General features: G+C 39.8%; 1 protein-coding gene across 2 annotated transcripts; it reads left to right on the top strand.

Moving 5' to 3' along the window:
- The first annotated feature begins 6,771 nt into the window (after nucleotides 1-6,771).
- Nucleotides 6,772-25,694, top strand: ZDHHC13 (zinc finger DHHC-type palmitoyltransferase 13). 2 transcript variants are annotated; one of them, XM_057414360.1, is made up of 17 exons: nucleotides 6,772-6,865; nucleotides 7,926-8,068; nucleotides 8,460-8,582; nucleotides 9,045-9,122; nucleotides 10,428-10,572; nucleotides 11,886-11,950; nucleotides 12,676-12,838; nucleotides 13,350-13,475; nucleotides 13,772-13,905; nucleotides 14,686-14,788; nucleotides 17,669-17,791; nucleotides 19,635-19,697; nucleotides 20,113-20,206; nucleotides 21,638-21,721; nucleotides 23,047-23,204; nucleotides 24,618-24,715; nucleotides 25,486-25,694. In XM_057414360.1, exons 1-17 carry the CDS (start codon nucleotides 6,845-6,847, stop codon nucleotides 25,619-25,621), a joined length of 1,857 nt encoding a protein of 618 aa, XP_057270343.1. In that variant the 5' UTR covers nucleotides 6,772-6,844; the 3' UTR covers nucleotides 25,622-25,694. The 2 variants fall into 2 exon arrangements, with proteins under 2 accessions (XP_057270343.1, XP_057270344.1); XM_057414361.1 differs by lacking the exon at nucleotides 6,772-6,865 and adding an exon at nucleotides 6,902-6,917.
- Nucleotides 25,695-26,146: the final 452 nt, after the last annotated feature.

The following is a 26,146-nucleotide window of genomic DNA, read 5'->3' as shown; positions in this document are numbered from 1 at the left end:
TTTGATTCTTTTTTAAATTTTTTTTTTACACAAAAGTTTAGTTTTTACTGTAAGTGGATAACTATGTAAACTGGGTTGGGTTGGGGTTTTGTTTTTTTTTTTCATTTTTTTTTCCTTTGTAGGAGTTGCTAAATGCAGTGATCTTCATGGTGAAAAAGCTGGTAAGTGTGTGTTGGTTTTGTTGCAGTAATTTCTGGAAGGAACGTTTTGGCAGGAGAAAAAGGGCCTCCCCAAATTTAGAAAACAAATATATGTTGTAGCTTGGCTTTGTTTCACAGCTGGATGTACAAGGATTTATGGAGATGCCTTCTGAGAGAGAGTTCTACTAGTTACCAGTAATATCTGCAGGCCTTGTAACTGTTTTATTGCAATTTTGTGGATAACAATACATTAAGGTGCTGTTAATAACAGAGAGGGAATGATGGCTGTAACAATAATGCAGTCACTGGCAACACATATATTGCTGTGTTAGAACATTTGAACTTTGAACTCCTATGGATTAAGAAGACTTTTAATACTGAAATGGGGAAGGAAATCAATGCCAATTGCCTTTATAGAAAATATAGAGCCCAATCTCATTACAGCTCATCAAGGCACAATGCTTGATTTGAGAGAACTCCAATTCAGAAGAAGGGAAACTTGAGGGGTGGGTTTCTAGGACTGTTGGACCCCATCAGTCCCTGGCAGTGCATTACTTCAGGCTGCCCTTGACTTTGCTGGAGTTAATTGGATAGTTTCTTTTCTCAGCTTTTTTAAGGCCGCATACTTGTATCCTTTTCTTATGTTGCCTTGGAAATTGCACCGTCAGTTTGCTGTTAATGTCAAGGCTACTTAAAATATTGTAAGGTAATCTGGACTTGAAATCATTGTAGCCTTGCGTGGCACAGTATGCTCTCTTTTTATCACTGATAAATCCTGGATTATTAGTGGAAGAAACTGCCCATTTAAGACCAATGATCAGCACTTTCAATTGGGGAAAATTGAAGCAGAAGGGCATTATTGTGAGTAATAAAAGCCTTATGCGATCTTTTAGGTGATTTCTGTTACATCTAATATTGTTCAAAGGACTTTCTGTACTGTCTGACATTGGAGCACAGAATAAGCACTCTTATCTCCCTGATGCAGACTGCTACTCCTGCTGAGAATACTCTACCGTGCAGATAGCCTAGTTGCCCATGTGAGAGCTCATTGTCAGCCAGATTGTTAAACTCATAGTAGGAAGCAATTAGTCACATTTTTTTCAAGCAAGAGGCCATCGCCAGGCTAAACTCGCATCCTGTTTGTTGTAGGGATGACAGATTGTGCTTCTTCAGATTTGTCTGCTGTCCATACAGATATCTTTCTGTTCTACCTGTGGAGTACAGACCAAGTAAGTATGTACTATATGTATAAAGGGGCCTGTATCAGGCTGGAAAAGGAAGTGTTAATTCTGTTCAGTTTTGTATTTCTTACAAATAATTTATTTTTGGAGAAGCATAAAAAACACTTTACCTATTCTGTTAGCTTCATCCTACTATAAGCAATATGTAACCAGTACTCTAAGCAGCATCCAATTATTGTTGTCCTTTAAAACTTAATAATTTGAATTACTATCAACTTCCTCAACTTCCCATAGGGTGATGCCTGTGTCATATTTTGTTGTATGCATGGCAGTGCTGTTAAATTTGCTTCCTCTATAATAAAAAAAAACAGAACTGTTTTGAGGGTGTGTGTATTAGATTTAACTTTTGTCCTGATATTTAATATTTGATACTATGCTTTCAATATCAACTATTGAGTTTTGAGAGCTTATTTCTCTAGTAGGTTGGGAATTTCAAATACAGAATTGCCAGTGTTTCTGAAATGGTACTTGTTTAACTTGGGTTGTAACTAATGGGAGAATACAGCAAAAGCTTCTGGTAACAACCTGGAGCAGTAACAAAGTAGTTTGGATTATTGTAGGAAGAAAAGTAAGACATGGCTACCTGAGCAGGGCCTAGCAGGCAGAGCCACATATCCACCTAAGGGGAAAAAAATAACTGACAATTTTCTACTATATAATCACTAACATTGGATCTACAGATGGAGGGGAGCAGGGAACTTCCAATACCTGGAGAGAGGGAGGATGCCTTCCCATATCTGAAGGAGACCTACATGAAACCTGGGGGGGGGCTTTGGACAAGGGCCTGTAGGGACAGGACAAAGGGGGAACGGCTTTAATCTGACAGAGCGGAGATTAAGACGAGATTTTAGGAAGCTCTTTCCTATGAGCGTGCTGAGGCGCTGGCACAGGTTTCCCAGAGAAGCTGTGGCTGCCCCATCCCTGGCAGTGTTCCAGGCCTGCTTGAACGGGGCTTGAAGCAACCTGCTCTAGCGGAAGGTGTCCCTGCCCATGGCAGGGGGTTGGAGCTGAATGAGCTTCAAGGTCCCCTCCAACTCAAACTACTCTGTGATTTAAACTTCCTGTCACTAGATGGCATCACGATACGATAGCATTTCTGAGATCACAGCTCCGCCTTTCAGCGTAACGGTTGTTAATCATTTATAACTCTTCATGCAAAGCTGCAGCTCAATTTATTCCTATCCAGCCTGCAAGAATGCTGACACCATTCAGTGGAGGACTATCACATATATAATGTATTTAGACTTTAAACATGTTCATAAATTTGTAAATTCCCTTTTTAAATCTAGGTCTCTGAGCAACTTGGTGCTTAGGATATAATGAGATGGGATTGCTCAATTCCAGTTTTAGTCAGATTATGTGAATGACAACTGAATTACGTGCTGTTCCCTCACAGTGGCAGTCACATAATATTTGCTGCTCTAAATTACCAAAGTTCTGATCATGTGCTAAGCTTAACCTAGAGCTGCACTGCATTACTTGTTGTTTTAGATAATGCATTGTCCTCATTGAAGGTTGAAAGAGATGTGCAGTTGAAGGCGAAACTCTAATAGTGTATTTTTCTGCTTCAGTTCATACGGGGGTTGGGGGGAGGAAGTCTAAATGTGTGTCAAATCAAGAAGGGTGGAAAGCTGTTTTTGATTTTTGGGTTACAGATACGGACCTACTTTATGATAAGTGGATAGGTAAATAAACTACTATTTTTTAAATTATTCTATTCAAATATTTTCTGGTTTAATCTTTTCCCTTAATTATGTAACAAATTTGCAATTCAGTGGAATTTTAAATACATATTTCATCCTCTTAGCTTAAATTAAAACAAAAAAGTAAGAAGTACATGTTGAAAGAGCCATGTATGTCTAAAGTATTGTAGAAGGATCAGAGAATGATTACAAGACTAAACCATAGGAAGGCTCTTCTGGGTGAAAGTGAAAGCTGCAATGGGATTAGTTGAGAAGGGAGAAATGCAGAAGGAAACAAACTCACCATGCCTTTGCAAAACTTGAAACTAACAAGTGAAGTATCTTTCTGTGATTAGTATGGAGCTTGTAACTACTGGAAATGAAGAATTTTAATTTTTGATTGTGTTTATCTGGACAATCCAGATAACTAAATGTAGTAACTCTTGCAATTCTGTTATTAGTTCATAAACATGGTTTATAATGCAGGTTAAGTTAAAGATTTTGACAGAGAATTTATATATATTTTTGTAAGTTCAAAAGTCTTACGTAAGAGTTGATTAATTCAACGGATAAAGAACTGGCTGGATGGCTGCATGCAAGGAGTTGTGGTCAATGGCTCAATGTCCAGTTAGGGACCAGTAACAAGTGGTGTCCCTCAGGTATCAGTGTTGGGACCTGTCTTGTTCAACATCTTCGTTGCTGACATGGACAGTGGGATTGAGTGCGCCCTCAGCAAGTTTGCCGATGACGCCAAGCTGTGTGGTTCGGTTGATACCCTGGAGGGAAGGAATGCCATCCAGAGGGACCTTGACACACTTGTGAGGTGGGCTGATGCCAGCCTCATGAAGTTTAACCATGCCAAGTGCAAGGTCCTACACCTGGGTCTGAGCAATCCCAGGCACAGCTACAGGTTGGGCAGAGAAGAGATTCAGAGCAGCCCTGTGGAGAAGGACTTGGGGGTGTTGGTTGATGAGAAAATGAACATGAGCCGGCTTCAGTGTGTGCTCACAGCCCAGAAGGCCAATCGTATCCTGGGCTGCATCAAAAGGAGTGTGACCAGCAGGTCAAAGGTGGTGATTCTGCCCCTCTACTCTGCTCTCGTGAGACCTCATTTGGAGTATTGTGTGCAGTTCTGGTGTCTTCAACATAAAAAGGACATGGAACTGTTGGAACAAGTGCAGAGGAGGGACATGAGGATGATCAGGGGACTGGAGCACCTCCCGTATGAAGACAGGCTGAGAAAGTTGGGGCTGTTCAGCCTGGAGAAGAGAAGGCTGCGTGGAGACCTCATAGCAGCCTTCCAGTATCTGAAGGGGGCCTACAAGGATGCTGGGGAGAGACTCTTCATTAGAGACTCTAGTGATAAGACAAGGGGTAACAGGTTAAAACTTAAACAGGGGAAGTTTAGATTGGATATAAGGAGGAAGTTCTTTACTGTTAGGGTGGTGAGGCACTGGAATGGGTTGCCCAGGGAAGCTGTGAATGCTCCATTCCTGGCGTTGTTCAAGGCCAGGTCGGACAGAGCCTTGGGTGACATGGTTTAGTGTGAGGCGTCCCTGCCCATGGCCGGGGGTTGGAACTTGATGATCTTAAGGTCCTTTCCAACCCTAACTATACTGCTACTATGATTCATAGTTAGCTACTCCAGGAGCCAACTCCTTCAGCCTTTTTTGTTTAGGCAGGAAATAGATTCAGTTTGGTAACTCCCAGATTAAAAACCCTGCAGCATTGTGCAACACTTAAGCCAACATACAATTATAGATCTTATATGGATTAATGAAAATTGAACAGTCATTTGTATCTCTGCCCTGCCTTTCTTTTTAATGTCATATGGTCTTGAACTATGAAAGGCTTAAGTACCAGATGAGCAAAACTTGTCAGTTGTGACTATAAAAATGTTTAGTGCCTTTTTTTATTGTGAGTCAGGAGTGCTTGAGGTAACATTTAAGGCAACTTAGAGTTTTACTCACGCTAGGACTCTGCACCTTGCCTTTTGCATTATCAGCCATCAACTATAAATTCAAAGACCTTGACTACATGAAATGAATTCCTGCTACTTTTCTCTGAGAGTAGAAAAAGCACTTAGTTTTATTCCTTCAGTCAACTTGGGGATCCAACCAAGGCAAGTCAGGATATTCCAACCCTAAATGTGCAGCATGAATGGGAGGTGCTGCACCTTTGTGGGGTTGTGGAAGGAGTCTTAGGCCAGGTAGAGTGCATGACCCACCAGAGCAAGCCCAGCTCAGGCCAGAGAAATAATCTTGCAATACCTGATGGAATGAGCTTGATAGCGAATAGCTTACCACATAAATTTAGTGTGCTCATGAATATTACCATTTCTCCTTTTCAGTAGCTACTGTGGATCCCCGTGTAGCTGTTTCTTTTCAGACAAACGAGGATGAGAGGGGGATTGGAAATGGGAACAAAAGATAATAAAGGAGGGTATAAGGATGAAGCTTGAAAGATGGGAAGATCAGACAGCAGAGATGAGGAAAAGTAAATGAAACCCAAGTATAGGAGTGCTCTGAGCAGTATTTACCTACGTCATAAACATACATAAACCGATTTAAAACCTCAGCTGAAGTATATATAAAGTGCAAAGCACTATCAGCAGTCATAAAAAAAATAAAGTTGCTTTTGTGACTGTAAAGCATCCTGACAGCTGCTCTCTGCATGGTCCCATCATTCTCCACAGCATTCTGGTGGGGTTTGTGAGTGTTTTCAGTGTGACATTTGACAAGCCTAAGGGCTGTAGGGGTGACATGTTCCTGTTTATTTCTTGCAAACAACAACAAAAAAGTGGTTTGAGTGTTTCCTGCTGAAATTTTCCTTCTCGGCCAGGTGTTCACACCTTACAGAAAGTTTGGTAGCTGGCAAACTCACTAACACAGTATGACCTCCTTCAGGAACATTGTGAAGAACCATCCCTTCTCCAAGTCAGCAACACTGAGCTGCAAATACAGCTGAAATGCCAGGCCCGGTTTGTGCTTACCAGATTGGAAATCTCTGCACACAGCCCCCAGACCTGTTCAGATCTCTGTCAGCTCACACTGAGATTTTCCATGGATCGAAGAGGGAGAAGAGGAAGAACAAGGAGCAAAGGCATCTTCCAGCTGACTTACAGACCACAGCGTGAAACCAACAGCCATTTCCAGTTCTCCCAAGATAGCTGTTAATGTGGCCATTTGCCAAGAAACATACAGACATGCCAAATGACTGTTACAAAGGTTGCAAGATCAAACCCCAGAGCAGTGGCGAATGGGTTTATGATTGCCTTAATAAAACTTCTTATGCCCCTGCTGTACCTGCCTTATACTAGAGTCTGGGCACTCCCCCAGTGTTTTGACCAGTGCTTGGACTGCTAGCAATGAGGCAGTGGGCTCCACACTGGGATAATTTTTTGGTAACCTTTCATACTGTAATATTTGCTTATAACATTACCAGGTGTCAATACACTTGCAAGCTTTAGGAGGATTGCAAACTCCTCCTCCCATTTTAAAACCGACTTAGAACTCTGTGCTGCTTCCAAGCGTTCTCTGGGCGCCTCCTGTTGTACGAGGTGGTGTGAGTGGGAGTTACACCCTTCGGAAGTCTTTTGTAGGCGAGGATTGCGGCTATACCGCTGTCGGCTGAGCCTTCTTGCTGCGGCCGGCTGGGGCACACAGCTAGTCTGTACCGCGGCTGCCTGGGCCGTGAGGGCTCGGGCCCGCCCCTCGGAGCCGGTAACCAGGAAGCGGGAGCAGGAAGCTGCGGCAGGCGCGGAGCTCCGGGCACAGCGAGGATGGCTGGTGGTGGCCCGGCGGTGAGGGGAGCCCCGGGAGTGCTGGGGGGGAGGGATGCTGGGCCTGCCCTCGGTTAGTCCAGGGCTTCGCTGCCTTGTTCTTGAGGGCCCCGAGGCCCCGTGAGGCGACGGGTGGGGCCGGCCGGCGGTTTCGGGCTCCGGCGGCAGGCTGTCGGCGGGGTGCAGGAGGTTGGAGCCAGGGAGAGGCGCCGGACCCGGCCGATGTGCAGCCTTCGCTGGGACTGCCCCCCTCCGGTGGGGTTGGGGGCACAGGGCGGGCCCTCGCAGCCAGATGCGAGGCTGAGGAGGGCGGGGGCTTCCTCACAGCGAGCAGGGAGGGAGCGGGAGGTGTCCGCCGGCGCGTGAGGGTTCTTGCGGCTGCCCTTGACGGAGAGGGGAGGCCCGTGTTCTGCCTGGAGGGCTCCTCTCCTGGAACCGCTGTGCGCGGCGGGCCCTCTGGATGCCGACTGTTCTGGCGGTTCAAAACCTGCTCAATGGATCACGGAATGGTTTTGGTTGGAATAGACCTTAAAGCTCATCCAGTCCCAACCCCCTGCCACGGGCAGGAACACCTTCCACTAGACCAGGTTGCTCCAGGCCCCATCCAACCTGGCCTTGAACACTGCCAGGGATGGGGCAGACACAGCTTCTCTGGGCAACCTGTGCCAGTGCCTCACCACCCTCACAGGGAAGAACTTCCTAATACCTAATCTGAATCTTTCCTCGTCTAGTTTAAAGCCTTTTCCCCTTACCTTATCACTAGGATATCCTTGTAAAAAGTCCCTCTCTAGCTTTCTTGTAGGTATAGGCTGGCATTTCTAGCACAGCAGTATTACTGTAGGTAAGGGTGTTTTAACAAGAGCCAGCTCTGCAAGGTGCTTGACATCCTTTGTAACTGATGGACCTTAACCGTCACTCTTCCATCCTCCCATGTCCCTGTGCTAAATAAAAGGACTAGTCTCTTGTCAGATGGCTTTAACTGTGCTTTAAATGAACTTGCTTATTCTTATTAATGCAATAAGGAGGTGTGGTGTACAGTATATAAAAAGTGTTTGTTGACAGATGCTTTGTTAACCAACAGTGTAAAGGCCATTGCCACGGGCCTCATCGACCTCATATGCACAACTGCCTCAGTGCCCATGGGGATAAAGATCTCCCAGTGCTACCAGGAATGGATCCCGTCGTTGAAGACCCCAGCATTTGTGATATTGTCAAGGCTACACAGTAAGTATATGTTCTGTGTGTGCAGAATATTGAAATAGATGGGAGTGTCCTCAAATGTGAGCCAGGTTGGGTATTTTTGCAAAGGAAAATTTTAGTTTCATTTTCTCCCCATAGTGAAAGAAGGAAAATAATTTAAAAGTATCGTTACAAGTATTTTTATCAGAAACAGTAGTATCTCAACCGTATTAGTTAGGTAGAAAGTTCTGCTCATCAAGGTTCAGGCCAACTCTTTTCACTAGACTTCCATTGAATGCGATGTGAAATTTGCTGAAATAGGAGCTGCTGGTGATTCTTGATGAGATTTGTTTTTCTTTAGTATGCAGCTGTCTCTAAACTGGAGGATACTTAACAAATGGATGATAAGTATATCAATTATTTTTTCTCATTTAAGATATGGAATGATAGAGCGATGCAAAGAATTGGTAGAAGCGGGATATGATGTTCGACAACCAGACAAAGAAAATGTGACTCTTCTTCACTGGGCAGCAATAAACAACAGACAGGAGCTGGTTAAGTAAGCTCTAGAGTCCTTGGGAAAGTAACATGAGTATTCTGCCTCCATTGTTTATAATCACTTTGTCACTATTTTACTTCAAAAGAAACAAACATGTTGTTTGGGAAGAAAAGCATAAAATTCACATTTTTAACCTAATTACCTTTGTGAGAATGTCACTCAAATGTAAAATTACCTTGGTTTCTTTTTATGTAAAATTATGTAGTACTTGAAATCATTAGATTTTCCTGGTTTGGTTTGTTTAACAAAGATTAAAGCTGATTTTATAAGTGCCTTGCTAATGACTGTATTTGTTCTTAAACATTTTTTCAAACCAGCATTCTTTACTGAAAAAATTCTCTTGTCCATTTGCTTCTCTAAGTGAATTTTTATTATAAGCTATTTACTACTAGAGCTATGTTATCCTTAGTATCATGTTTTAATTTTTTTGGCTGTTCTTAATCTTATGTTGCTGTTACACAGGTATTATATTTCCAAAGGTGCAATAGTGGATCAGCTAGGTGGAGATTTGAATTCAACTCCCCTTCATTGGGCCGTTAGGTATGCTGCTTTCAACTCCTATTGTAAATCTGTTAGGATTAACAGTTATAGTAGCATTTTGTGTAGTACAGAAGTGGTCATTGTAAATCAAACACTGTGGTGGGTTTAATTTATTGAGGTATAAGAGATTTTGCAGCATGTGCATAGTCATGCTGAAATCTGTTCTCTGATCCCTGGCGGCTTTGCAAGCCACGGAGTTGTGTTATGTGAGTATCTGTGCTTCAGTCATTTGAACTCCTATTTTGAAGTTTCCCTGGGGATGGAGCAATGCTGTTCAGACTTCCTCAGTCCTGCCTTAGGGCAAAGAAAGCTTGTTATGTTAGGGTACTGAAGATTGCTGGTGGTGCTTATTAGGGCACAGTTTAAGTCTGAAAAAGTTGTGGTCACTGTTCCCCTCAGACAGCAGCCTGTTTAGTTAATATGCTTTCAATCGTTTTAGCTTCTGCACTAAACGCTTCTTAGCTTCTGCACTCCACACCTTGGTGAGCTCTCATAAGACTCAATGTTGCAAGTCCTGGACTTGAAACACAAGTTTATAGCAGTAGGACCACTGTAAGCCACCTTGTTGTTCAGAGGCATGTAGAGAGGTCTTTGGCCTTTATCTCCCAGTGCCATCAGCTTTTCCTCCTGGGCTTCTTAGAGCTGCAACCACAAACATGAAATTATAGAATGGATTGGGTTGGAAGGGACCTTAAATTTCATCCAGTTCCAACCCCCTAGCATACAGTATCTTCCTGGGCGATGGTGACTGTTGGTGCTTGCATATGTTTAACGTCAGGTTGGATCTGCTGTTTCTGGATATGCTCTAGATGACATCTGTTCAATTGATACTTTTAAAATCATTCAGCTTTAGCTTCTAGGACAGTATTTGAGTTAAATGACCAAAAGGACAAAAGCACTGCTCATCTGGGAAGAAACATAGCCTTAAATAATTGTTCTGGGATAACTTCTCCGAATGCAGATTCTCATATCAGGAGATCAGTACTTTCTACTGGGCTGTCTTAGTCTTCTGCCAAAGTTAGATACTTCTTCAGAGGAAGACGTGCTCACAGGAGAAATTACTGTAGAATAACCATTGTATTCTAAATTAATGGTTTGCCATAGGTTGATCTATTAAGGTGTGTTTTTAATACAATTTTCTGCTATAAAATTTAATTTAAAAAAAGTAATTTCCTTAATAAAACCACAACAATCTGAACAGATTCTTTCTTTTTCAGACTACCTATGAGAATTATTAAGGCAATGATTTCATTAGAATGTCTGTCTTTTTTGTCATTTCTAATTTTATTTTATGTATTATTACAGACAAGGACATCTACCTATGGTCATGCTACTGTTGAAATGTGGAGCAGATCCCAGTCTTATTGATGGGGAAGGATTCAGTAGCATTCATTTAGCAGTGCTGTTCCAACATGTGCCCATTGTAGCTTACCTCATATCCAAAGGCCAGGTATGTTGTTGATGTCCCACTGTTGTTTTCTACTTTGAGTACATACCTGTGTGTATGATACATTTCAGAATTAACTGCTTTATTTTCTAGATGACAAGCAGGTATTTGACAGCAATTTCCCTGTGCCACAAGTCCAGAGCAACTTAAATTATTCATCATTTTTATGTGTTTGGTTTTTGTTTTAATACCCTCCCCTGTTCTTGTCACAATAACACACAATTCAGAGTGTTTAAGGAGAGTTGTTAAGACTATGCAGATTTGTGGTGCTGTAAAGTAACTGGCTCTTACCTGAGAACAAAAAGCACTATATGCCATATCTACAGCAGGAAGCATTTGCTATTTAATTACAGTTTTATAGCTAATGGTCTGTGCAATTGTCCATCAATTGAAGTGTGCAAAATAGATGACCAGCCTAGGTCTGAATTCTATATTACAAATGTTTGTTTATTCTGCCCTTTTATATTGTATCTACTCTAGTTGATGTCTGCTTAGCTTACATCTGAAATAAGCAGAATTAATTCCAAGTGTAATAATTTGCTAATAAAAATAAGAGTAGAGTTTTACATGATCTAGACTCTTTCTTTGAAGCACTGAGTATTAAGATTTAAAGATTTGGTAAGTATGTTTCTCGTAGAGCTGTCTAGTAGAGTGACTGACTTCTAGAATGTAGGTATGGTTGGTATATATCACAGACTTAAGGAAACTTTTAGCCCATCTATCTTCAACTAAAAAATTCAAGTGATTAAACATTTCTTTTAAGTTATTCTGCTTTGACTTAATGATGGGTGGAGGCAGGGAAGAAGGAAATTTTCATTGTGAATACTATTAGGTAATGCAAGTTAGATGATTAAATAATTATATCTTAAGATATGTAATCCCTTTTTTTTTGTTGTTGTTTTAATAAACCAGTTTTGTGTACTTGGACATTCTGTTATGTACTTCTATTCATGCAAAGAAGGTGGTTAACGTTGCTTTTCGAAGTCCATTTTATTTATAATATCTTTGTGCAAAACAGGACAAGAAATGTGGTTAACATGCTTCCCTTAAAAATGCCCTTGGTGCAGACTGTCCTTTAAAAATTTCCATAGTGGAGACTCAGTGTATTAGGAAGGGAATGCTCATGGAGTGCTCACAGAGCAAAGAGAAAAATGTTTAAACGAGCATTGGCTTCTTGGCTGGTACAGTTTGGTTTCTTTCCATTTTCTTTCTATTAGTGCAGCTAAGCCAGTTGTATAGCTCCAAATCTGACCATCTAACTCTGTCTCCTGAAATCCCTGGTAATCATTTGCTTGTTATCTTTTTCTTGTACTTAGAACGTAGACACCACAGACTTCAATGGACAAACACCGTTAATGTTAGCAGCACAAAAAGCCATTGGGTAAGTAGCAAGTATCTTCAGAAGAATCTATTGTACCCAGGAAGCAGTGAGATGACTTTTATGAAATTTTTTTGTTAAACTGACATTCCTTTCCCTTTTAGTTGTACTAAAATATTCAGTATTTCAGAGATCAGGAGTTATGAAGTGGCCAATTGGATATAGCAAAGAAAGTCAAATGAATTCCTAAAATAAAATTAGGTTTGTGGCTGAGCCGTGTGCAGCATTATTATGCTTTCCCAGAAATGAAAATCAAGAGGTGGCTGCATTTAGAATAAATAAAATGTGAAGATGTAAGCTGATATGCAGTATTGTAGAAAGATGCTATTGTAGAATCACAGAATGGTTTGGGTTGGAAGGGACTTTAAAGCTCATCCAGTTCCAACTCCCTGCCATGGGCAGGGACACCTTCCACTAGTCCAGGTTGCTCAAACCCTGGTCTGTATACAACCTGTGTATATACTCTGTTTTTGTTAAAATGGTAAAATAATACTGTCTGGAGAAAAACCCTGAAGCTAGGTCCTGAACTGTAAACTCAGATTTACTGTTGATGAGCAAGTTCTGAGACAAGGCTTTGTGTATCTCCTGTTATTTCACAGAGAGGAACAGTGTTTTTTATAAGATGTTCAAAATTTTCATATCCAATATCTTCTTCATATTCCAAGATACTCATATCTTCATATCCAAGATTTTCTGTCTGTTAACTTTTATACTTTATTTTCACCTAGACCAGAACCCACGAGGCTTCTCTTAAAGTTTAACCCCTCTCTCAATGCCGTAGACAATGTTCAAAAGAATACTGCACTGCATTGGGCAATAGCATCGGGAAATACTAGTGCAGTGGATCTGTTGCTGGAAGCTGGTGCTAGCCTGGACATAAAAAATGTCAAGGTGCAATTTCTTTCATGATACTTCATTCCATGGGGCATGAATGTGTGAAATGAATGTAAAGAAAAACCTGAGTCCTCTCTACTTTGGGTATCATTTGCACTGAGGAATTATCACCTTTCTTGTGGTGTGGCTCAAAGTATGGATGCAGAGATTCTTTGCAATGTTCATTATATGGACAGCTGAGCCTTTCAGTCACTGATTTTCTTTTGCAAATTTTTTGCCCTCTCTCCATCTTTCAGTTCAGTGTTTCAGGTTGTTGGAGACGGTCCAGCAGGTAACTCGAATGGATGCAATCTGAAAACAAGCAGCAGGTTTCTGAACTACAAAGCACTGGACTAAGCACGTTAAAACTCTGAATTTAGCTTTTTCTTGCCTTAAAATAAAAGGGGAGGGGCTGGGAAGTGATTGACCAGTTATTCTTGTTATAGCTATATTTATTTTTTGCTTCTGTTAAAAGGGAAAGCATATATGTGTTAAGTGCATAAATAACTAAACATTTCTGTTGTTAAAGGGAGAGACACCATGTGACCTTGCTTATCAAAGTCTGAATCGATTCATGGTTTATATGGTAAAAGAGGAAGAAAGAATGAGGAGCAGAAGAAATGATATGCTACTGAAAATAGTAGAGAAATATGAGGTAATTTCCTGAGTAAAAACTAATGGAAATAAATCTAGAGCATTCTGTGTTTAGAATAATAATGCAGGCCAACTCTTTCCTAACAAGAGGATCACCTATGGTTTCTGAAACTGGGTGCACAAAACTGAAATTCTTTAAAGCATGTAGCAGTGGTTTGGGTGGGGATTTTGTGTTGTCTATCACCTTACCTTACCTATCTTGAGTCTTTCAGCATTTGTTATTACATTAGCTAAATACTTTTGAAGTAAGTCCTGCTTGAATACTTTGTCATATTTTAACCATAATAATCTTAATAGCTCGTCCTGCTGTTTGCATCTTCCTTGACATTTATGTGGGCCGTAGGATACGTCATGAACTTAAGTTTTGATTCTTGGCTTTTGAAAGGAGGTCTGCTCCTCTTCCTGCTGTTGGGGATGGCTCTGTTTGTGAGGTTTGTGGCTTTTTCTCTCTATACATGTATTTCATTGGTACAGACACCATATAAGGTATCTAATGCAATAGTCTTTTCAGAGTTTATTTTCACTTAGCAAAAAAATACTTCCTGAGAAATGATTGCAGTGTGTGTGAAGGATTTAAATATATGTACTTTTTAGAATGACCATAGAAATGGAATGTCTTTAGGTGTGCAAAATAATAGTTTCACTGAAAAATTTGGATAAAAGCCCCAAACCACTAAAATGTTTAAGCAGTCCACTAGCTAATTTTAGTGATAAAGAGGGTGTTACTGAAGGTTTGCAGCCAGTAGACACAGATGTCAATGCACAATGCTCAGAAATTTACTTTATCTCAACTCTTATTTCTGTATTTTTGGCACAGAATGAGCTTTAATGAACCATTCACTCCCCTCCTGTTCCCCAGACCTCCCAGTGTTATCCTGAGATGTTTCACAGCTTTCCTGCTTTTTTCAACAGTTCCTGCAGCAGTGTGCAAATAGAGAGAGATTGCAATTTTCACCCACTGCTACAGCACTTCTGATATTTAATACCAGGCTGGAGTAGAGCATTCTGCAGTTTAATTTGTTGCAGTTAACTCCCTACACATCTGGCTGAAGAATGCATTTGAGTGAGGAGAACTGATTACTTTGAGAGATGTGAAGTGTGCTGCATGTGTGAAATTTTAAAAATAACTGAACAGATGATGGATACTCTGCGGAGTTATGGTTTAAATATATTTTTTTAATATTTTTTTTTTCTTTTAACATCCTTTTTAGGCAACTTGTGGGGCTCAAGAATCTAAGGCACCTTCCCACAGCATTTCTGCTAAGTTCCATATTTTGGATGTCTGTGACCTGGTTTTTCTGGTTCCTGCCTGATATCCTTTATACTCAAGAAATTCAATAGAACTCTCCTTAACAGTTCTTAATAAATGTAGGCTTGGTCATGCAAGTAGTAATGAACAGTGACAGATAATTCTACATGACTGTTGACATCTGATAAGACTGGTTTACTTCTATCAGGCAGGGTTGAAATAAATTTGACTTTAATTTCAGGTTATATATGGACTAAAAATTTGTACCTTTTTATTGTATCAGATATTTGTGTATAAATCTGAGCTATTTCTTATCTTCCTGGAATATCAAAAGGAAGGCATCTTTGTTATAAACCTGATTGTCTCTGTTAACATCTCCATGTGACTATACTGTATGAGAGTCTCAATTATATAACAGGATAACAAATGCATTAATAAGAAAAATCTCTTCTTTCTAAAATGACAAGGATTTGACAGTTAGTGAAATTCGTGCTTCTGCTTTTAAAAACAGTATACTTACCACCAAAAAAACAAGGAACAAATTTCTTCAGTTCTCTCCAAAGTAGATCTTCCAGTCTCCTATCCATTCACAGATTATGCTGCATCCTTAGTGTGCAGTGAAGTAATTTCTACATTTCTTTTGCTTTCTTTCAAGAGGCTTTGCACTGATTAGTACAAAAAAGTTGTAGTAGTTTACACTTGCTTTTCATTGCCCTGTGCTTATGGAATCATAGGGTCAACTGGGTTGGAAAAGACCTTTACGATCATCAAGTCCAGCCTTTACTCCAGCACTGCCAAAGCTACCCCTAAACCATGGCACTGACAGCCTTGTCTGCACAGTTTTTGAACACTTCCAGGGACAGAGATTCCACCACTGCCCTTGGAAGTTACACAGGGGACTTCTGTTTATTCATTGGTTGAGTTTTATGAAAAAAACCCTTTAGAGACATACTTAGAACTGTAAATAATTTTGTACTAAACCAGCTGTAATATAGTGCTACACAATTTTAATGAATTTTTGATTACTTCATCCTTTAAATGGCATTTTCTTTTGTATTGTTCCCAATTAAGATGTCCTTAATAGAATTATCAGGATTAACTTGGGTAAACTGATAAGTATATTCCCTCTGGGGTTACGTGCATATGCTTGTCAGGGTTGCACTGTGAAGTTTTAAGATTTTCTTGGTGTCATATGCATGAAAAGGAGATCTAATTCCAACAGGAGGGTGTTGAGTCAGCCACTCTGCTGAAGATAGGGAGCAGAGCAATATTCTTGAAGGTCTAGCCAGAGCTTGGTGACATGGGCAAAAGTGGGTAGTTTCCATTTTAGTATCTAGCCCTTTTCCTCGTGAATGTGTTTTCCTTCTGGAACTGCTCACAGATTTGAGTGTTATAAAATTGTTCACTATTTTAGTTAGCTGTTTTTATCAAACTGTCAAACTGTTCCTCTAGACTGAATGGAAATCCAACCATTCTAATTAAGGACTTCTCTCAGCTCTAACACAGCTATAGGTCTGCTAAAATTCAGTGCTAATATGTTGTAATTTATCATCTAGATTTTAATTAGAGGTATTTGCAATGTTGTTAGTTCATAAGACAAAGCAACCTTGAGGTTGCAGAACTTGATCTTTAAGAGTTACTCGCATTGTGTGGTTATATAGCAATTGAGAGGTCACTGGAGATGAAATCCAGGCTTGGGAGCTCTGACTGCTCCTTGGTGGCATCATGGACTGTTCTTTAGCTATCTGTGCTCTCAAGGTCAATGCTTGGATTTAATTGGTGTGAAATTTGTCCCACTCCACAGTCCTCTGTTGCTGTATAGAGACAGTTAATCTTGACATGTTGTTCTCCCCCTTTCACCTGACATGCAGATGTTTTATGTACCTAGTGTAAAAATCATGTTCCTAATGACTGTATATCCTCCCTCTTGCATAATAATTTGTCTGCTAGAGATGTTGCAGCAAATAACCGTACTGAATTTCAATCTGGTTCTCCGGTGATCATGAGAGATGAATTCTCTCCATAGACTTAAATTAAAATAGTCAGCCACTGGGTAAAAGCAAATGGTATGCAAGAGGAAAAATGTCTAATTAGACAAGAAGTTTGTCATTTCATCATCATGGCACAGCTTGCCCAGAGAAGCTGTGGCTGCACCATCCCTGGCAGTGTTAAGGCCAGGTTGGACAGGGCTTGGAGCAGCCTCGTCTAGTGGAAGGTGTCCCTGCCCGTGGCAGGGGGTTGGAGCTGGATGAACTTTGAGATCCCTTCCATCCTAACCATTCTGCGATTCCATGGATTTTATAGTATATTTGTGAGGGAAGAATAATTCCCAGTAGCTATCCCATTACCTTTGGAAGTGTTTTGTCAGTGTGTGCTTAGTATAGTTTTTTTTAGTGACAAAGGTATTTCCAGGGTGATTTCCAGTTGCATCTTTCTGTCTGAGTTTACTCAGTGGTTTTAGCTAAAACAAACAAGAGGGCAGGACCTAGAAAACAGTAAAGGCGTGTTCAGTGACTTCGGGGTGTATGATGCAGTCAGCCAAATCTCACAGCTGCTGGAAATTCAGTAACTATGCATGTCTGCTATGCATGTCTGATTGGTATTGTTGCAGTCAAATAGACAAACTTGAGTGAGAAAAAGAAGAAATTGAATTCACTTTGAATCTGTCAAATACTTAAAGGCAAAAATCTGCACTCTGCTAGTGAGGATGACAGAGAGCTATATTGTTTGTGCAGTTGTAAAAGTCTTCTCAAATGCTCAAACTGGACAGAGTATTCAACTTCTCCAATATAGTGTCCTCTAAAGAGCAGAGAGGATCCTACTAGAAAAGTGAAATTTATTCTTTTCCTTTTTGTGTGTTGCTTGTGAAGTAATAAACTAATTTTAGAGGATTTTCTTTGACAGATAGCAGTGATAGAATATATTCCTTAACCTGAATATTACATGGAACAGATAGAATTCTTGAAATCACTGTCATGCTCAGCGTGGTGGGTCTTCTTTATTATTTTTATAAAACTTGGAGAACCAATCCTGGATATATTAAGACCTCAGAAAAAGAAAGGAAGGAGGTAGGTGACTTCATAAAAACAGAGGGAAGGGCTCATCTGGTGCAAGAGATGGTTATTTTCGTCATCATGTGCAGCTTTGTTAGTCTTGAAAGCAGTGAAATACTCTTATGGGTTTTTAGCAACAGCATCGCACAACGTAGATAGTAGATAATGTGTCCTTCTACTGCTTGTTTCCTTATCTTCATAATCCTGCCATAATGGGCTTGCTTCCATCTTTTCATTGAAATGTGACCTTTGCCAAAACATTGTACAGAACCATTGGTGTTATCTGCGATATAAACTCACATAGAACTTCACTTCATAAATACGAATTTTGTATGGTTGCCACTCAGTTGTCTCAGTTTAGCAAGAGATATTCACGATGCTTTCCTACAACTCTCCATGCTCATAAAACATAGACATTTCTAGCTCAAAGGCTAGAAATTACTTAAATTTTGTTAGATGCTTTGAAGATGCATATAATGGTTTGATTTGTGTGCTTAGGCATCATGTAAATGACGTGCTATTTCCTAGCTCTCTCTTAGAATGGCAAAAAGAAATCAGTAGGGACTTTGATATTTGGTCTCCCCAACTTGTGGATTAAGGAGTGCATTGTGTTTGTCATTTCATTGCTCTCCAAGAGGTTGTATTTGTTCAGATTGCCAGTGAGAACTGTGTTTTGAGCTTTTTGCCACAGGACTAGTAAATGTTGTCTACCTAGTATGTATGACAGAACAGTAAATACAGCAGCTCTCCTCATGTCTCTGAGGTCTGGCTGACTACCTGAGAGGTATCTTGTATCTTAGAATCATAGAATAGTTAGGGTTGGAAAGGACGTTAAGATCATCAAGTTCCACCCCCCCTGCCATGGGCAGGGATGCCTCACACTAAACCATGTCACCCAAGGCTCTGTCCAACCTGGCATTGAACACTGCCAGGAATGGAGCATTCACAGCTTCCCTGGGCAACCCATTCCAGTGCCTCACCACCCTAACAGTAAAGAACTTCCTCCTTATATCCAATCTAAACTTCCCCTGTTTAAGTTTTAACCTGTTACCCCTTGTCTTATCACTAGAGTCTCTAATGAAGAGTCTCTCCCCAGCATCCTTGTAGGCCCCCTTCAGATACTGGAAGGCTGCTATGAGGTCTCCATGCAGCCTTCTCTTCTCCAGGCTGAACAGCCCCAACTTTCTCAGCCTGTCTTCATACAGGAGGTGCTCCAGTTTCCTGATCATCCTCATGGCCCTCCTCTGGACTTGTTCCAACAGTTCCATGTCCTTTTTATGTTGAAGACACCAGAACTGCACACAATACTCCAAATGAGGTCTCACGAGAGCAGAGTAGAGGGGCAGAATCACCTCCTTCGACCTGCTGGTCACACTCCTTTTGATGCAGCCCAGGATACGGTTGGCCTTCTGGGCTGTGAGCGCACACTGAAGCCGGCTCATGTTCATTTTCTCATCAACCAACACCCCCAAGTCCTTCTCCACAGGGCTGCTCTGAATCTCTTCTCTGCCCAACCTGTAGCTGTGCCTGGGATTGCTCCAACCCAGGTGTAGGACCTTGCACTTGGCATGGATAGATGAGATAGTCTGAAGACCATCTCATTTTGAAGAATACTTCATCCACATGGTTAATTAATTTTGGCAACAGAGATAGTTTTCTGGATAATTCTGCATGGGGGAAGTTACATCAGTCTTTGCTGTCTGGTGTTTCTCACAGACCTTTTTAAACATTGAGCACTTTTTCCTGTCAATGCTTGGCACTCAAAATGCTGATGAGTTGCAAAAGGCCTAATGTAAAAATCTTCACATCCCCCTGTAAATGCGATCCAAACACAAGCACAAACTACTTTGTCTTTCAGAACATTGGAGCTCTTGCAGAAGCAAATTGCTTGGACTTCAGAACGTTTTGCACATCATGTCTTGTAAGTGAGGTTTTGGTATTTGTTTGCTTCTTGAATTTGGCTTTTACTCAGTACTGCTATAAAAAGCTTTCTCCTTATTGCTTGTAATGTAAGTGTTACATGCATAGTTTGTTTTGTGTTATTTAGATTTATGTTTTTCTTTTACAGTGACAAAAGAGATGCTTTGATATCCTTGAACTCTAATCTTAATAAAATAATTAATTATTTCTATTAATTTTTTTGTAAAATTAAGATTTATAGTTCTTGTCTATGTTGCATGTTGTGAGGTCTGTTAGAGTATAGAATATGTTTGTTATACGAAGTAAATGTATGTTATAGAGGACGAAATATGATGGTGCCCATGAGCTGATGCTCTAAGGTTTAGTGCAATAGATGCTTTTGCTATGGCTATATTCTTTTCCTTCCTCTCAACTAGGTAAGGAAGCCTTTGAGATCTGTGCATTGCCTTGCTTGTGATTCATGTGTAGCCAGATATGATCATCATTCTCTGTGGACTGGACAGTGCATTGGTGAGAGGGTTTGTTTTATCAGAAAATGCCACATATTTAAAAAGTTGCAGAAATAACATTTATCTCCTGAGAGAGAGAGCACACCTCATGTAAGAATACATAGTTGATACTGAAGGGCTTACTGATAGATGCCAGAGGGAAATGAGTTAGATGGTTGAGAGAAAGGCAACTGTAATTGTTAAAGAGATGGGTTGGTCAGCCTGAAAGTAGGGGCCAAAAAGTCTGAGACTTCTCCTTTTGAGAGAAAGAGTAACAGGAACAACAGGAAGCAATGAAATGGTGGCTAAAGTGAATGCAGAACGGGTATTTGCGAGGCACATCATACTAGGGAAGGCTCAGTGAGAATAGCATCTGGATTTAAAATTGGTGAAGGAAAAAAGAAGTCTTTACATTGCAGGCAGAGGAAATTTGGAGCTTGCTGCCATAAGGGTTTGCAGATACAGGCAGCATCAGAAGGTTCAGAAAGGGATTAGACAAATGGTTGTACAGTGTGTCCAAAAGTAGCTACTAAAAGAACTAAACAAGTATGTACGCTCTGACATTTTAAGAGAGAAGCTGTGGATGAGGAGAATGAGCTGTACAAAGTGGCCAGCCTCACGTGTCCTCTTGGACTGATGTTGCCTGTTGTCACTGTTAGAGACAGTGCAGTGGAGCAGCTGGACCATTTAACCCTGCAGAGTGCCTTGTTTTGGTGTTCTTTGAGAAACTCCCTCTTTCACAGAATCAGCTGGGTTGGAAAAGAGCTTTAGGATTATCAAGTCCAACCATTCCCCCAGCATTGCCAAGGCCACCACTAAACCAGGTCACTGAGGGCCTCATCTACACAGTCTGTGAACACTTACTTCCAAGGATGGTGTTTCCACCAGTGCTTTGGGAAGCAAGCATATTCTTCCTTTCTCTCTCATTACTGGTGATGCTTAAGACAGAAAGGTTAGAATTTTCTATCTGTAGCAATGTATTCTTAGCATTCTTTTGCCAATTGCTTTTTGCAGTGTTAAATACTTGAAAATATTTTTACAGCGTTTGTTATAAGGTGGTGAGACATCCTTCTGATGCATTGTTTCAAAGCTTTGAGCAATACTGATTGTAATTTGAAGGAAAGTATTTGTATATCTTCATGTAACAGTTTCTCTGACAGAAGTCTCGAGTTTTTCATGCCTGTGTTTGCAGTTCTGAAGCACACAAAAGTCAAACAATTAAATTGAACAGCTTAGATTTTTCAGTCATATGAGACAACTGTACTGTGCATAATGAGAGCTGTGGTTGCATAGTTAGTCCTCATCTAGCCAAAACAGCTAAAGGCATGCTCTGAAGAAGAGACAAATCTGGCTAACTTCTTAGTCCTATGAACTTAAAGGGAAATGCAAGTACTGCTGAATTTTAGAAAGTCAACCTTTTTTTTTTTTTTTTTTAATCTTGTCTCAAATTCAGGCATTGGGAACCATTGTTACTACCTGCTGTTCCTGTCTTTCCTAACTATGACCAGTGTCTGGATGCTTTATGGAACTCTTCTGTGTATGTATCCATGAATTTATATCAAGTTATCTCTCAAAGATGTGTGTGTATGGTCTTCAATTTTCAGTATTTCATTTCCAGCAAGTGTGATGATACTTGCACAAATAATACCATATTTCAGCAGTGCTTTTATCTTGGAATTCCATCTTTAAATGAAAATACATCATATCTGAGTCTTTGGTCAAATGTCTACTTACATGTGTGTTGAGTAAGAGCTACTCTAGAGCTCTAGTGGGATGTCCATTCGAAAATACAGTATCAGTAAGCATTTATCTTAGGTGAAATAGGGAAGCCATGTGGAGGAATGTCAGGTTGCAGGTTCTAGCCTGGATAGCCTTCACTGTAATGGAAAATCAGTTTGTAAATACTTTATTGCAAAGGCTGTATTGATTTTGTTATTTGGAAATAACTATATTGAACACTTGCCAAAGTGTCTTTTTATTTTTAAGGTAATGATGACTTTGAGTAGAACTGTCTATCTAACTGATAAATCCAAACTGGAAAACAGAGACATTCCTTGGAGAGAGTAGAGCCCTTAGAATGTAGTTATACATTCTTTTAAGTAAAGTACCTTTTAAGTAAAAAGTTCTAAATTTTATTTTATATTACTTTACATTATATTGAAGTGGGTCGATGTTCAAGATAGTGAACTGAAACAGCTACGGTAGTGGAGAATGCAGGATACTTGTATGAACATGTCTTGCTTTCCTGTCTTTTACTGGTGGTCTTATATATATGCAGAAAGCATGTGGTTTTTCTCTGTTTCCTGTGTGTGCAGGAACATGGGAGGAAAGTAGAACCTTTCATTGTTCTACTGCCACAGAAACAAAAAGAGGTTGCTCTGCTTCTAGCTTGTGGGGATTTTTTAATAGGTTAAATGCCTATGTGGTAGGCATATTTAGTAGTGCTAAATGCGGCTTTCTTGGCATTTTCACCATCGTGTCTTCTTCTGTTGACGATGGTATTAAGGATAAATGATAAGTTCTTGCCCTAAAATTACAAACGTGCATGAAGCAAAATTTCAGAAGTCTTGACAATAAGAGGTGATGACTTATTTCAATATAATATCAAGAATGTAGTCAGTGCCTTGAATGGTCCTTCAAGGAAAATGGGGTTATGTGGGTTATAAATACATAATGTAACAATTATGCAGCCAGAATAGCAAGCAGTCACAGATCTCTGTGGGTGCTTTTAAGTGGGAACATGATGTATCAAACATGGTATTCTAGATCATATTGCTAGGTAATATTAATTCCATGCAAACAATCTTTGTTCAGTTCTTAAGTGGCTTAATAACATAATTAACTGATTATTCATCTTGCCAGATTGGACAAATCATTGTGCAACGAGTTACCATCAAGATGGAGCATGGGCGTACTTCACACAGATAATCTATTGTTCCCCGTGGGTTTTCTACATGTTTGCACTAGCCTGTTTTCATACTGGGTGGGCTTCGTTGTGGCTGATTGTTCAGCTTTATCAGGTAGTAGTTTGTTTCAGTTTCTGCTCCTCTCTTTAAGAGGCATCATGTTAAAGCTTTTCCCTACATGATCTGCTGCCATAAGAACTGTGCCTGTTTTCCTTGGTTAATGAATGTCACATATAGGTGCTTTCGTTAAATCTCAGTGCAGTCCTTTCAGTTTCATAGGTACTTGTGCATTCAGCATTTCCATGTTAAAAGTAGGATTACAGCCTGCAAATCATTCCTGTCACTGAGTTCTGGGTTTAGTGGTCATCAAAAATTCCAAACGTATAAAGACTTATTTAAAGACATTTTCTAATAGAAGTGGTATTAGTGCCCCCAAAATGGCACAAAAGCTCAATAACATGATTAGCCTGAATCAAAGATTCCATGGCAGAGCTCAGCAGTGCATCATTACACTGCGTTAAATCCCATTGCTACAATAAAATGATGAGCTGGATGGGATCCTGGTGAGGACTGTCGAATTTCTTGGTTATGTTGTTCTCAGAGAGCACTTGGCTATGCAAACAAGATGGAGAACAGCTGTCTTAAGAACATGTAGGAAACGGCTTGTTTATCAGCTTTTAGGAAAGATGTGTCATCTAAATATGTGTTAAGCGTACTGAGCTAAAGCCTTTTTTACCATCTTGTTTAAAAAATTATCCACAACTTGCAATGTGTACTGCTAGATGTCTGTAATGTCCATGCTTACCTTTCATCATGTCCATTACTGAGATACCATGCTGGAAAAAAACAAAAAAAGGTTCTAGGTAGGATATTTACAGTTAACTACCATGTTTTGAGCATAGTCATTTGTAAATGTGCTGCTTTATGATAGTGTGGCATTCAGCCAAAAACTGTATAAGATTTTGCTAAGAAAAGAAGAAAATGGAAGAAGGAATAGGTAAGCAAATATGCAAAAAAAACCCAACACCAACTTCTTTCATTTTATGAAGCTCAGTAAAGAAGACATGGAATAAAGAAAAAGAAGAATTTGAGTCTCTGACATCTACTTTTTTTTTTTTTTTTTTTACATCTACATCTTTTTTGCTAAGCCACTTGGTCTTTTTGGAGGATCTTTACCAATTTGTGTGGTAGATTATAGACAAAATCTGAGGAGATAAGTACTTAATGCCTGTAATCTTAAACTTCTGTAGACATCTGTGAAATACAGTCTTGAAAGTACAGTACAGTCATCCCAAATAAGCTTGCCTCTTCAGCGTAAGTGTTAATGTTACAGTTTTCTGGGTTGTTTTAGTCCAATTGATGTGTAAAAACATACTTTTCAGTCATTAATTATGGCAGTAGTTACTTAGTTAGATATAGCAAACCTCTTCCCATCCCTCCCTTCCCAGTAGTAGCTTTTGGTAGCACCAGAATTTGAATTTGTGATATTCATGTTTTAACCATATTTTACATATTCATTTTGGTAAGATTGCATTCTTGGGATTGACCTCACATGAAAGAATGAACCTCCTAATACAGAGAAAATCTTCTAAGCATGCTCTTTCACTCAGGAGGACTCCATACAAGTGAGTATTCGTGAAGAGCATGTTTTAAACACATTTCAGTACTGATTTGCTTCACTGTTTCATAAATGCAAAAACGTGGTATTCTGTGGGTGTGCTGGTCATGCCTGTTGGGAGCTGTGCTAAGAGAAGGGAGTGGACCTCATTTATCTTGCTGAGAACTTGCTTTGCCCTGAGAAATAAGCAGCCAGCATAAGAGCTGCTGGGGTTCTTTCTTGCATGGCAGAATATATAGGAAAAAGAGGTGCATAGCGTAGTGTATCCATAGCATCAGTCCATAGCATTCATCAGTAGACACTATTTTGGGGATGAGGGAATATTGTCCTTTAATTTATTCATCAATCTGTGTGTGTGTGCTGTAGGTTTAGAAAGAGAATTCAGCTATGAAGTGACTCCTTTCTGCCTTCTCGTGTGATAGTTAGTTCAACAGAGAAACCAGTACCAAGGTTTCCCTGTTATACTAGGATTCTCTGTTTCCTCATGTGTGGGAGCAGATGAGATCTTACTAACTTTTTAATATTGGAGGGGAACTTAATCTGTTCTCATTCTATGATGTAATACAGGTTGTAGAAGTCTTTAATGTAATACAAGTTTAAAAGTTCAACAAAGGAATGATGGTCAATGGAGAACTGTGCTTATGTTTCTTCTCCCAGAGCTGTCTTCATTGACAGCCTTATGTCTGTCTTATGTAGTGTCTTACGGTGAATGTGTATGTTTGATGCTTGCAGTCCTCTTTTGTTAGGTTTATTAATGGGTATTTCTTTCCTTTTCAGTCTTGGATGCTTCCAGAACCTTGCAGACTTTTTTCAGTGCCGTTGCTTTGGTATGTTCAAACCCAATGTAATTGACTGGACCAAGCAATACAACCTTCTTTATCTGGCAAAGGAGAAAACTGTTCATTCTGTATGAAGTTTTGCATAATTTCTAAAACCATTGAGCTGAAAGCTAAATAAAACTGGATATTTTGTTAGTTTTTACAAATTGTTCTGAAGTTCCTTGGTTTTGTTTTTATTACCGTTTCAAATATTAAACCTATCTTGCATAAGCTACAACAGATTTGTATATGGAACAATCACTATATGTCTGTGATGCATAGTTTGAACTTAAACTATCTGAAATTTTATGTGACTAAGAGTATATTTTTCAGGGTAAGTTTATAGAGTGGAATTTCAAAACCATGTTTTAGCCTTTGCTTTATTTTGCAGATAATAAAAGAAAATTATATTTGTAAATGAAAGGGAATGTTCCCATTTAAAAAAATTGTTACATTTGCACTATAATTTTATTACTGATGTTGTGAAAAACTCTTTTAAGTATTTGTATTTGGAGGGCTTACATGTAATAAAATAGGTCTTTCTTGCTTCTAAGGGTGTTTTTACAGGCTGAAATAGTCAAGGGATTTGTGACCAGTGAGGTGTGTAAGAACAGGTAGGC

The sequence above is a fragment of the Pezoporus wallicus genome, unplaced genomic scaffold (genome assembly GCF_028554395.1).
Source record: "Pezoporus wallicus isolate ANWC-B61680 ecotype Strahan unplaced genomic scaffold, APGP_CSIRO_Pwel_v1 contig_5967, whole genome shotgun sequence".
Classification (NCBI taxonomy): Eukaryota; Metazoa; Chordata; class Aves; order Psittaciformes; family Psittacidae; genus Pezoporus; species Pezoporus wallicus.
Note: the sequence above shows the minus strand (reverse complement) of the source record. Positions and strands in the feature narration are given on the sequence as shown.

Excerpts from the sequence above, each read along its gene's own strand:
- ZDHHC13 (XM_057414360.1), top strand. The coding sequence starts at position 6,845 with ATGGCTGGTGGTGGCCCGGCG. Across the intron at positions 12,839-13,349 it reads TGGACATAAAAAATGTCAAG|GGAGAGACACCATGTGACCT; the intron begins GTGCAATTTCTT and ends CTGTTGTTAAAG. Across the intron at positions 20,207-21,637 it reads GTGGACTGGACAGTGCATTG|GCATTGGGAACCATTGTTAC; the intron begins GTGAGAGGGTTT and ends TCTCAAATTCAG.